Raw genomic sequence first — 12,543 nt, 5'->3', positions numbered from 1 at the left:
TAAGCCACCACAACCAGCTGTTTTAGGTCATCTTTGCAGTTTATTATGATTTCAATGTGGAGGACTGATAGGATCATCATCTCTCAGGTAGGTGTTTTCTAATTACCATAAAGCATGACCAGGATATCACTCTCCTTAATTTGTGACCAGAGAGAAGAAGGCGTGTGCCTTAGCCTGGCAGGTTCACTGTCTGCCCAAGTCTTCTCTGCGAAAGAGGTTTCAGGTTTCAATTCTCCCAGGACCTCAAGACATCGCAGCTTGTGAGGTGCGGCTGTCGACTCCGCCTCTGCACCCCAATCAAGGCAGCTAGCGAAAGACAATTTCAAACCCAGGGCTGCGCACTTGGCCTGCCCTCGACCGAGGTTGAACGCGGCGGCGGAGACGGCTTCCAGGCTGTGCTAGCTGGGCGAGCTAGGAGGCGGCGATACAGCTGGGCTGGGACTTCCTTCCTCCACCGCAGGACAACAAAACAACCAAGAGCCGGCACTGAGCTCTTGGCAGCTGTCTGAGCGAGACGCGCAGCGATGGGCTCCCTGCTGAGCAGCGACAGCAGCAAATCCTCGCCAGCCTCTGCCACCCCACGGGCGGTGGAGCGCAAGGGGGACCCCGAACTGCCCGTTACGTCCTTCGACTGCTCCGTGTGCCTTGAGGTGTTGCACCAACCCGTCCGGACCCGCTGTGGACACGTGTAAGTGTCTGGGGAGCTCGGCTTGCACGCCTACCCTCTGGGGAGGACGATGTTGGGGAAGCCGAAGGCATGGTGTGTGTGTGTGTGTGTGTGTGTGTGTGTGTGTGTGTTTTAAAAGAAGCCAGCGCGTTAGAAAACTGCTGCAAGGATAAACCTCAAACCGCTGGGGGCGGGCCACGGGGAAAATGCCTCATCGGAGGGTTGCACAGAATTTCGGTAGGGGAAAACAAACAATCGGGCTACGCAGCACCCTAAAGCTGCCTCCCCCTGAAACCCAGGTGCCTGCTCCAGAGATAGGGATCCAGGCGCTGGCCAGCGGAGAGCCAGGGCTTGCCAGCTGGTGGAGAACCAGCGCACGTCCTGGCACAGAAAGGAAACAAGCGCTGGCCACAAGGCTCCCACAAAGCAGTTTTCCCGCTGGACTTGGTTGAACCGGCTGTAGCTTCTCTCTCCCCACGAGAACTCGAGTGGTTTTGTTTTACTCTATGTGTGCACGTGCTGCAGAACCCTCACGGAAGCTGGGTGTCTTGAGCAATCGGGGGTCTGTGAAAACTGCCCTTCCATCCCAATCCCGCATCCGTTTACACACACACACACACACACACACAAACACACACACACCCCTCAAAGATCTTCAAGTCCAACTGGAGCATCTGAGTGACTTTTCTGAAGTCGTTGGACAACAACATGGGGCATGAGACTTGAAGTTAGAATCAAACCAATGATTGTAAGCCATTAAAACCCAGCCACAAAGTGACAGGAGGCTGAAGATTACCTGCTTTATGTTCGCCTCTCCAAACTAAAAGTATGATTAAAATAACTTTCTTAAAAGACACGGTACTATTTACTTAAAACTCAGTTGGTGCAAAGCACGGTAGTTTTTAAGAAGGGTTTAAAAGTTCCTATATAAAATCTGCGGGTCTTTAGCGAGAGCTTGAGTAGTAATGTGGTGGAAATTGGATCTGTAATTCGTGTTCACTGTTCACTTAGGAGAACTGCCCCCTTATATGGGTGTGAGTGTGGTTGTTGTTGTTGTTGTTGTGTGTACATGATGCACAGATCAGGAGTGAAGCCACTTAATGTCACCTGGTAGATGAAGCACAGGAGCAAAACCTCAGTTGCTTAAATGGGCTTTTGGCTTACCAAGAAAGAAGAAAAGGCATATTAAAAATGCAAACGTACAAAGTGCTTTTGAAAGAATTTAAGTGGTCCTTGAGAAGCAGTTTGCACCATTGCTCATCAGTGAGCCAGGGAGAAAAGTGTGCTGCCCACACATATTTAAGTAGAGTGCTCTGGGCATTATTTTGTGACTGTATTTTCAGGGCCTTTTTTTTTTTTTTTTTTAAGCTTTGTACTTTAAACTCATGGCTTAAATTTACCCCCTTTCTACTTATTGATATTTCCCAGTCATCCAGACATAGCTCATTGACACAATATCCAAAGGCCAGTATGAAAGCAAAAAATGCTGTTGTGTAACAGGATAAAGTATGTTGATGAGTTCAGGATAATAATAACCTGAAGATAACTACATTAAATTTAATCTTTATTAGCATTAAGACTAAAGTTGTGCCAAAGATGAGCAGTGAGTCTTTAGTTCCTTCTGTAAAACTGGAATGGGCATCTGGAGGTTGTTTTTTGAGTTTGGAATTTGGACACTATAATTTATTGTTTACAGTGTTCTGGCTTCTACTAAAGGGTAATATAAATTTGCAAAATGTCAAATTTTTAGTTTAATCTTTTTCTTTGTTAAAGTGAACAGGAAGCCAGGGACTGGAAAAATAGTCATAAAATAGCATAACAAAGGCTGGACAAACTGTCTTCCCTAACTTTACTGTTCTTTGTTTGGACAAATCTATGTCCATTGTTCTGGCTGTGGGCAGAATTTCCATATTCCTCCTTTTGGCAAATTTACTTGGGCTCCTTCCACTTTATAAATGTTAACCAGAGTCCCTTTTACACTGGAGACTGTGTGTTAACACCATTTGTGCACACTAAATGAATTAATATTTTCCAATGAATATAGAAAATAAAGAAATGCAAACGGAATCTCTATTTTATTATTCCATATTGAAATTAGATTTCCAAACTTATTGAACTAAGTCTTTTTATTCTGGTTTCTGTTTACAAACCTATTTCAAGTCAAACAAGTATAATAATGAAATGATACTCTGAATATGTATAGAGTACTTTATAAATTGTATTGTAACAGTAGAAACTGGGCATTACAGAGCACTAGACTTAATTCAACTCTGCCACTAGCCAGCTATGCAACCATTAAACTGTTGAATCTTTTTGAATCTGTTTCTTTTCTTTTTCTTGTACCAGGGATTGAAATCAGAGGTGCTCAATTACTGAATCACATCCCTAGTCCATTATTGTATTTGGAGACATGGTCTCATTAAGTTGCTTAGGGCCTCACTAAGTTGCTGAGACTGGCTTTGAATTTATAATCCTCCTGCCTCAGCCTCCCAAGCTTCTGGGATTACAGGTATGCACCACCATACCCTGCTCTCAGTTGTTTTTTATTTGTAAAGTGAGGTGAACAGTGCAATTTTGTAAACATTTAGAATATAAAGAAATTCCATATTAAAGATTAAGGGCTGGGGCTATAGCTCTGTGGTAGAGTACCAGCTTCTTTTGCACGAGGCCCTAGATTTGATTTCCAGCACAGAAAAAAGAAAGTTCAAAATATGGTTTCTATTTCCTTCAGTCATTCAATGAGCAAAACACCCATGAACAGTTATTGTTTGTTATTTCTGAATTTTTTTGTTTTTTGGAAGCAAACTGGGCCGCAAAACGTAAATCTGTAACATTTCCAAGATGTCTCAGATAGTCTTACTTTTAGCTTTTTTCTTTTTCCTGTAGGAGACTTGAAGAAGCTTTTTTTTTATATATATATTTTATCTTTTTAAATTGGCTTTGTTCATATTACTATATTAGTCATAAAAACATTTGGGGGAAAGGGCTTCTTAACTCTGAATCTTCTATTATCAGAGCTGGGAAAAGAGAGGATAGATAAATTGAAGTTGTATGAATTGAGCTCAAAAGGAATTTGATTTACAGATAAAAGAAATATTCAAAATATTCAATTGCTGTCAGATTGGATATACAGAGAAATATATCAAAGACAACTCCCAGATTTTAAGCCCAGTGATAAAGAGAGGAGGAGAGTTTGATTCAGGAGGAAGTTAATGAACTTCCAAATGGGCCTGTTGAAGATAGAGTAGTCCCATATGAAAATATCTAAGTGGAAATAGTCCAAAGATCCTGGGAGAGTAGGATTAGAGAAAGAACTGGAGGGAGTTATCTGAGTAGAATATAGAGATTGAGAATGAGCCCAAGACGGCTGAGCACTAACTGGGCATATGGTAAGGTTGAAAGAGCCACATCTCCAGTGAACTCAATGGATATGACTGGTCTGTGTCACAGAAGGTGACTAATTTTGCTTCAGTGAAACTGTCAAGGATAATTCTGAAGTGCTTTCAGGTATGTGGATTAAAACATTCCATTTGTGGTCAAGTATGAGCAGAAAATCCTGCCCCAAATTGCTGGTTCTCTAAGTAGAGTCTGAGTGTCTTCCTGGTGAGTTCTAGACTGATCTAGAAATATACATCAGTGCTTTCATTCCATTTCATTTCTTTTTTTTTTTTTTTGCAGTGCTGGGGATCAAACCCAGGACCCCAAGCATGCTAGGCAAGTGCTCTACCAACCCCACCCAGAGCTTTCATTCTTACAGGAGATATTAATCCCAAAGACTTCTTGTTTAATCCGAGATTAAAGATTTTATCCTATTATTTATTATAGATTTTTTTAAATCTACTTATGTAGTACCTGTTAGTGGAGTTTCTCTAGAGAAACAGCCAATAAGGAAGGGTGTACATGTTAATTTCCTGGCAGTATCATTGAATCTGTTGGAAAAAAGTGACAGTAAATTAACAGGAGAAAAGGCACACAGTTCATTAAAGATCCAAAGGTGCTGGGCACTGTGGAGCACACCTATCATCCCAGAGGCTGAGGCAGAGGGATGGCAAATTCACAGCCAGCCTCAACAATTTAGTGAGGCCCTAAGTAACTCAGCGAGACCATGTCTCTAAATAAAATATTTGAAAGGGCTGGGGATGAGGCTCAGTGGTTAAGCGTCCCTGGATTCAATCCCTAGTACCAAAAATAATAAATAAATAAATAAATAAAGGCCCAGAGACATCACAGAGTGAACACCCAACAACCCAGTGAGATTCAGAAACTTACACACTTTCTTCATAGGGGAGAGAGAAGGGAGACCTGTAAGCATATCTGGAAGGCTATAAAATATTTTTAGAGGAGATGAATGAGCTTAAAGAACAAAGTTTTTCTCATTTCTGGGTATGGTGTCAACTCTAGGTTTCCTTTTTTTTTGTGTGTGTGTGGGGGGGCAGGTAACAGCCATTGAACTCAGGGGCATTCAACCATTGAGCCACATCCCCAGCCCTATTTTTTATTTTATTTAGAGACAGGGTCCCAGTGAGTTGCTTAGCACCTCGCTTTTGCTGAGGCTGGCTTTGAACCCTCCTGTCTCAGCCTCCCCAGCCACTGGGATTACAGGTGTGTGCCACCACCCAGCCAACTCTAGGTTTCTTTCTAGTGAGTTAATCTAGAGGATCTGGCCTTTAGGTAGATAAGAGGACTTCAGAGAAAGTTCCTCTCTGTTTCAGAAGGAAAAGAAGAGTGGGGAGTCAGACTAGTTTTCAGACTGCTTCTTCAGTTCAAAGAACTCAGTATATCAAAGAATTATACTTTGGGGCATATAGATATTTTTATTCAAATATATATTTTTATAGTTATATGTATTTGTATTTATATATTTCATATGTAGTTGAAGCTCAAACTAAGAAATATTTACATATTCTATATTATTACATATATTCATTTATATATAGAGAAAAATATATATAAATATGTAAGTATAAATAGACACTGATTCCTTAAAATCTTATATATACGTGGGAGAAGGAAAGGAAGGATATTTTTAAGGAACTGGTATATATTATCAAGGGTAATCTCTTACAGTCAACTGATTATAGATGTTAACACACATCTACAAAATACCTTTAGAGCAACATCCAGGTAAATGTTTTGACTAAACAGAGTACTATTATGAAGTTAACATATACGATTGACCATCACATTTATTAAATGAGTTGTGTGTGTGCGCGCACACATGATTATGGTACTGGGGAATTGAACCCAGGGGTATCTACCACTGAGCCATGTCCCCAGCCCTTTTTAAATTTATTTATTTATTGGTACTAGAGATTGAACCCAGAAGTGCTCTACATCACCAGTCCCTTTTATTTTTTATTTTGAGACAGGATCTCTCTGAGTTACTGAGGGTCTTGCTAAGTTGCTGAGCCTGGCCTCAAACTTGAAATACTCCTGCCTCAACCTCACTAGTAGCTGGAATTACAGATGTGCACCACTTTGTCCAAGTATTAAGTTTTCCAGGGTTAGTAAAATCTGGTTACTAAAAACAAAAATTAGATCATTATTGGTCTTTACCTGAGTTCATTTCAGCATGCTACCAGGCAACTTGGCTGTCTGTTAACAATGCACAACAATGCACATAACCCTGTGTGGCTGGTAGGAACTGTTCTTTTTTTTTTTTTTAATATTTATTTTTTAGTTCTTGGCGGACACAACATCTTTGTTTGTATGTGGTGCTGAGGATCGAACCCAGGCCGCACGCATGCCAGGCGAGTGGGCTACAGCTTGAGCCACATCCCCAGCCCCTTTACACACTGTTCTTTAAATTTAAAAATCTTTGTTTATAGCTGGTGAGTGGTGGTGCACACTTGTAATCCCAGCACTCTGGAGACTGAGACAGGAACATCTGGAGCTGAACAGTTGCAGATCAGTCTTAGCAACATAGTGAGATCCCATCTCAAAAAATAAGTGTTCATCAGCCGGGTACTATGGCACATGCCTGTAATCTTGGTGGCTTGGGAGGCCAAGGCAGGAGAATTACTAGTTCAAAGTCAGCCTCAGCAAAAAGTGAAACCCTGTCTGTAAATAAAATACAAAAAAATAGGCCTGGGGATGTGGCTCAGTTGTCAATTGCCCCTGAGTTCAATCCCTGGTACCCTCCAAAAAATAATAATAAGGGTTCATCGAGTTTTATCATTATCACTTTGGTTTGCCATGGGTTATTTAGTTACATCTGTAATTGTATGGAGTAGATTAATTTATTGATCCAGTAGATGTTCTTCCAGGGAAAATGGACAACAAATAAGATAATAGTGTTAAGCATGCAGTACACAGTTGGCCCTCCTTATCCACAGATTTTGCATCCTGGGTTTCAAAACAACTGTTATTTCTGAAAATGCTGAGAGCCATAGCTGAGTTGGAATGACGCATGGCATTTTTGCCAGAAGTAGTGGTTGAGAGGTGACGCCAGCGAGCCATTAAGATGATGACTTTTGAGTTCTCCCGGAGTTCCCGTTGAGTTCCGGTTGAGCTCTTGCGGGGATTCCTGGAGAGTTCACGTTGGTTGGTGAAGTTCCGGTGAAGGGAGTTCCGGTTGGTGTGTGGTGTGTTCCTGGAGGAGCCGCGGTGGCGAGCATGTGTGGAGTGTGCTGTTGGAGTTCAGGCAATAAAATTTCCTGTTTGTAGATACAAGTGCTTTGTGGTGGCTCGGTGATTTGTGCCCAGCCAGACTGCGGCATGAAAATATTCAGAAAAAATTGTTTGTACTGAATACATATGGGCTTTTTTTTTTTCTTGTCCTCATTCTCTAAACAATATATTATTTGTGTGTAGCATTTTATTGTATTAGGTATTATAATTCATCAAGAGATGATTTCTTTCTTTCTTTTTGGTGGTGCTGGGGATTGAACCCAGGGCATTGTGCATGTGAGGCAAGCACTCTACCAACTGAGCTATATCCCTAGCCCCAGTGATGATTTCTTTATTTTGAGATAGGGTCTCACTATGTTGTCCCTCCTAGCCTCAAAATCATGGTCTTCCTGCCTCATCCTGGAATTTAGTGCTGGAATTATAGGGGTGTGTACCACCACACCTAGTTTAGAGATGATTTAACATATACAGCAGGATGGGCCTAGGTTATAGGCAAATACCACATACCATTTTATTTATTTATTTTTTTCAGTGCTGGGAATCTAACACAGGGCCTCATGCATGTTGAGACTACCACTATACCACTGAGCCACATCCCCAGCCTGATGTGAATTTTGTTCCCCAACAGATACGAAGAGATGACTGTATATTGATGGATGTTAAGGGTTGGGAAGGAAAAAAAGAAGGAGAGAGAGAAGGCAAAGAAACAAAATGGAAAGTACAGGGAGAGTTGCAATTTTAGGATATAAATAAGTGTTTCTCAAATTGTTTACTGTAAAGACTAGGAGCGAGTGGTTCAATTCCCAGCAAACACACATACACACAAAGTGTTTTTTTTTGTTGTTGTTGTTGTTAATTTCCAGCCCATCACTAATTTTGTAAAATAAATACAAGTCTTATAGGAAAGTGAAAATCTAAGCCAGGTGTGATGGTGCATCTATACTCCCAGATACTCACTAGGTTTAGACAAAGGATCACTTGAGTCCAGCAGTTTGAGGCCAGCTGGGGCAACATATCAAGATTCTGTCTAAAAAAAAGTTAAATAAATAAAAAAAAGAAAGAAAAAGAAAAATTAAATCTTAAAACACGAATTGTGTGTGTGTATTATATATATATATATATAATACAAGCGCTCATTTTAAAAATTGTTAGGTTCTGGCTCAGGACTGAAATCTCAGAAACTCAAGAGGCAGAGGCAGGATGACCACAAATTTGAGGTCAGCCTCAGCAACTTAGACCCTTTCTCAAAAGTAAAAGAGGACTGGGGATGTTGCTCTGTGCCACTGGGTTCCATCTCCAATACTAAAAAAAAATGTTTTTAATCAAAAAAACTTTAATAATCTTTAGATTCAACACAAGTAAAATTATCAGATTGCCAGATGAGTTTTTAAGTACCTCTCTTAATTTCCATACTTAATTAAACATGAACTATTTAAAAAATGGGGCCTCATTTTGTACAGGCGTGGTCTAGAGGAAGGAAGGAGGTGAGGAAGCTAGTTTGGCTGCAGCTAAGTGAATGAGGGGAGCGGTAGGGTGGAGTGGGGTTGGGGGCATTTATAAAAAGCTGGCCTTTTTCTCTGAATATTTTTTTTTTTCCTTGACCAAACCACTCGAGTCTGTAATTTTAATGTACAGCATGAAGTCTGCAATTTCTCAAAATTCTCATCTGGCAATTAGAGCTGAATCTGCACTTTCAGTCTTTATCATTAGGGAAGGGACCTCATTCATCCTCTGTCTGTCCACTGGGAAAAGTCTGGATATGGAAATTGACCCAACATAGAATCTGAGTCATGGGAAAAGCCTCAGAGAACACAGAACTACATGGTTGCCCTGGAGACCTCAGCCTGGATCACCTGGGATCTGGTCTGGTCAACTGGGGAAAGTGGCTACACAGGAGATTAGCGTGCGCATTAACACCAGGATGAGAACTCCTGTCTCCAGCCACCTGTGTGGCAGCCTCTGAACAAGTGACCTCTGACATCAATCAGTAAAAGGCACCAGCTAGGTCAGAGCCAAAATGCTAAAGCCAGGTCCAGGCCAGGCCACCCTGTGCCTGCTTATGTCACTTCACCCAAGTAAGGGTTTTGGCCAGAAATGTGGCATGAATTGACTTAATAGAATAGAATAGACTATAGGGAGGTGGCTAGGACCAGGAGAGCGAGTTAGGAGGCCACTGTGATAATCCAAGGGAGAGACTAGAAGCAGATGTGAAGAGTGGATGGGGTGAGAATGGTGGAATTTTATGAGTATTTAAAGGTGCTGCTACAAGATGGATTTAATGTGGTGTGTCAGGGAAAGTGAGGAAGCAAGATGACGTCAAAGTTGGGGATAACCAAGTGGAGACAGTGAGCAGTAGATTGAATCTCTGAGTCTGAAGTTCAGAGGAAGACATGGATTATAGATAAATAAAATTTTTGGTCATGGCATATACTTGATCTAATCCATGAGACAGGGTGAATTTATCAAGGAGTAGACGTGGTTAGTAAAGCATAGAGGTCTAAGCCTGCATAGTGGTGCTCACCAACGTTCAGAGACAGACATGGAAACTACAAAGGACCAGTCAAGAGTTAGGAGGAAACCAGATTGGATTCTGGAGGCCAAGTGAGTGATAAAAATATTCCAGAAGGAAAGAAAGATTCACTATCTACTGCTGCTTAAAGGTCAAGAAGATGAAGATAGACTTGACCTTTCATTGGATTAGCAACATGGAGACCACTGTCATCTTGAGCAGTTTTGGTGAATAGCGGGCTCTAAAGCCTAACTAGAGTGAATTCATGAGTGCCCAGAGGACAGAATCAGAGACAGGGGATACAGAAAGTCTTCATGAGCTGGGCACCCTGGCACATGCTTGTAATTCCAGCAGCTTGGGAAGCTGAGACAGGAGGATCACGAGTTTAAAGCCAACCTCAACAAAAGAGAGGTGCTAAGCAACTCAGTGAGACCCTGTCTCTAAATAAAATACAAAATAGGGCTGGGGATGTGGCTCAGTGGTCAAGTGCCTCTGAGTTCAATCCCCAGTAACCTCCTCCCTCCCCACCCACACACAAAAAATTCCTTTCATGGAGTTGGAAGGTAAAGGGAAGGAGAAAAAATGGGATAATCGCTCAAAATATTTGATCTATGATTTTCCAATAAATGACTTTAAGATGAAACTGCAGCTTAAACATAAAACATCCATGCCCTGATGCTAGAACAAAAAAGTGCATAGAACACCCTTTCCTCCCAATGTACTGGGATGTTACTTAAAATTAGATGAGCGAGGTCTTTTCTACTATAGTGATCTAAAAACTCTTCAGAGCCATTGTTCTAATAAAAGAATGCTACTTTCCACATTGCCACTTCTTGAAGATCTGGCAACTTATTGCTGAATTAGTGAGTGACTCCAAAACAAAAGATGGTTGGTATAATTTGGGTGAATGCCCCTTAAGAGGGGACCATCACTCCCCAGGTGTCAGTCACCATATGCCATGTAGTTATGTATGTATTTTAGGCTTGCAGTTTGGGTAATAGTAGTTTTGTGATAGTTTTGAACCTCATCCACCACTCCTATAGGGTTATTCATCTGTGCCTGTAGTGATGAGAATTTCAGAAAGATGTAATTAAGCTGGTCCACAATTTGCCTCCCCCCGGTAGTTAGACTGCTCTGTGTTTACTTAGCAGCATTAGTATTGTCATAGATGAATTAAATATTACTGACCTATTGAATTATGTATGTTCTCACAAACAGAACCTAAATAACGTGGCAGATTGAGTTTTACACAGAGATTCCTCTTAGGTTCTGGTTTCTGGTCTTTAGACCAGCAGCACTGCAGAATTTGGGGCTTACATCAGATCTACTGAATAGGAACATGCATTTAAAAAAAGATCCCCAGGTGGTTTTATCTTCTTTAATGTTTGAGAAAACGCAGCCTACGTAATCTTAATTTCATTTACAGTAAGATGAGACAGTGTTTGAGGGTTATGAAGGGGCCTCCTCTAAGATTTTAGGGTAAAGAATAAAATTTAAATTTAAATGAAATTTAAAATCAATACACAGTGATATGCAGAGAACTGCAGAGGCAAATTTTGGAGACTGAAAGACCAATTCCCAGGCTGGACTTTGACTATGACCTACTCAAATATAACAACACATCAGAGGGAATCTGGAGGCCGTTCAAGGTCAGGGGGGCTCAGCTCCAAGAATTGCTGTACTTGGGCCTGTCCAGTGTCATCCATTAATGAAGAGGGAGTGAAGTGTTTATTCCCCGGGTGTTTATTGCCCTAGAATGGAATATTCTAGCCGAGACTTCGTCGCTTTGAATAACAATAACAACTCCCTTTATTGTATTTCCATGTTCATGTTTACCAAGACAGGCCAAGATTTTAATTCAGCTTCACATTAGCATACCCACAGTGAGAAAGCTTTATATAGAAGATTAGACCTGCCACGGGTTGCCAACAATGTCTTCCAGAACCACATTCGAAATCAGCTCTGGGTCCTTATTTTGTTTTTCTTGCTCTAGACTCCAGGGACTCCCTAATGGCATCCCTTTCCTTTTAAAATCCATTTAGGATTTAGTTTTACCTCATCAGATGGAGCCCATAAATCTACCCAGCATCCTCAGCTGTCTTTTCCTGTTTCCTTCCAATGCTTTACTGACCTCTTGGTTGTAGGGGATTTTTGTCCAACCATTTAATTTAGGGAAACAGAAAAGGGTTCATAAAATAACAAATAGGAATGAGGTAATTAACTTTCCATCTGGTTTCTGAGTTGAGTCGTTATCTAGTTCCTCATTGATTTCCTCATGGATAGCTAGCTACAGTTTCACAGGGGTGAGATTCGTGCTGCAAATGAGTGGCAAGGGCCAATAGTACCCTCTGGAAGGGGCACCAACCCATGTGGCTTCCCAGGGATGAGATTCCAGAGTCACAGAGTCTAGTGAGACTAGCTTAGCAAGAGCAGCCAGAAAATGGCTTTGTGTGAAATCTGATGAACCACCACCACAAACAAGATCAGGAACATTTTGTTTCTTGACTCTAAAAAATTCCCTCCTAGCCTTTGTAGTCGATTCCTTCTACCAACCACCAGCCCCAAAGAACCCCATCTGGGGCTGGGGATGTGGCTCAAGCGGTAGCGCGCTCGCCTGGCATGCGTGCGGTCCGGGTTCGATCCTCAGCACCACATACAAAGATGTTGTGTCCGCCGAAAAACTAAAAAATAAATATTAAAATTCTCTTAAAAAAATCAAAAAAAAAAAAAAAAAAAA

The 12,543-nt window shown here is 41.3% G+C and overlaps 1 protein-coding gene across 1 annotated transcript in view; it reads left to right on the top strand.

Annotated features, from left to right (window-relative positions):
• The first annotated feature begins 206 nt into the window (after nt 1-206).
• The window catches only part of Rnf125 (ring finger protein 125), a 39,380-nt gene continuing 27,043 nt past the window's right edge, over nt 207-12,543 (top strand). Inside the window, exon 1 of the mRNA XM_015482452.2 lies at nt 207-688. Coding sequence (XP_015337938.1) covers nt 525-688 — 164 coding nt within the window. The 5' untranslated portion in view covers nt 207-524. The remainder of the gene's footprint in view (nt 689-12,543) is intronic.

Source organism: Marmota marmota, unplaced genomic scaffold (genome assembly GCF_001458135.2).
Source record: "Marmota marmota marmota unplaced genomic scaffold, marMar, whole genome shotgun sequence".
Lineage (NCBI taxonomy): Eukaryota > Metazoa > Chordata > Mammalia > Rodentia > Sciuridae > Marmota > Marmota marmota.
The sequence above is the reverse complement of the archived record's forward strand: the minus strand, read 5'-3'. Positions and strand labels throughout refer to the sequence as shown.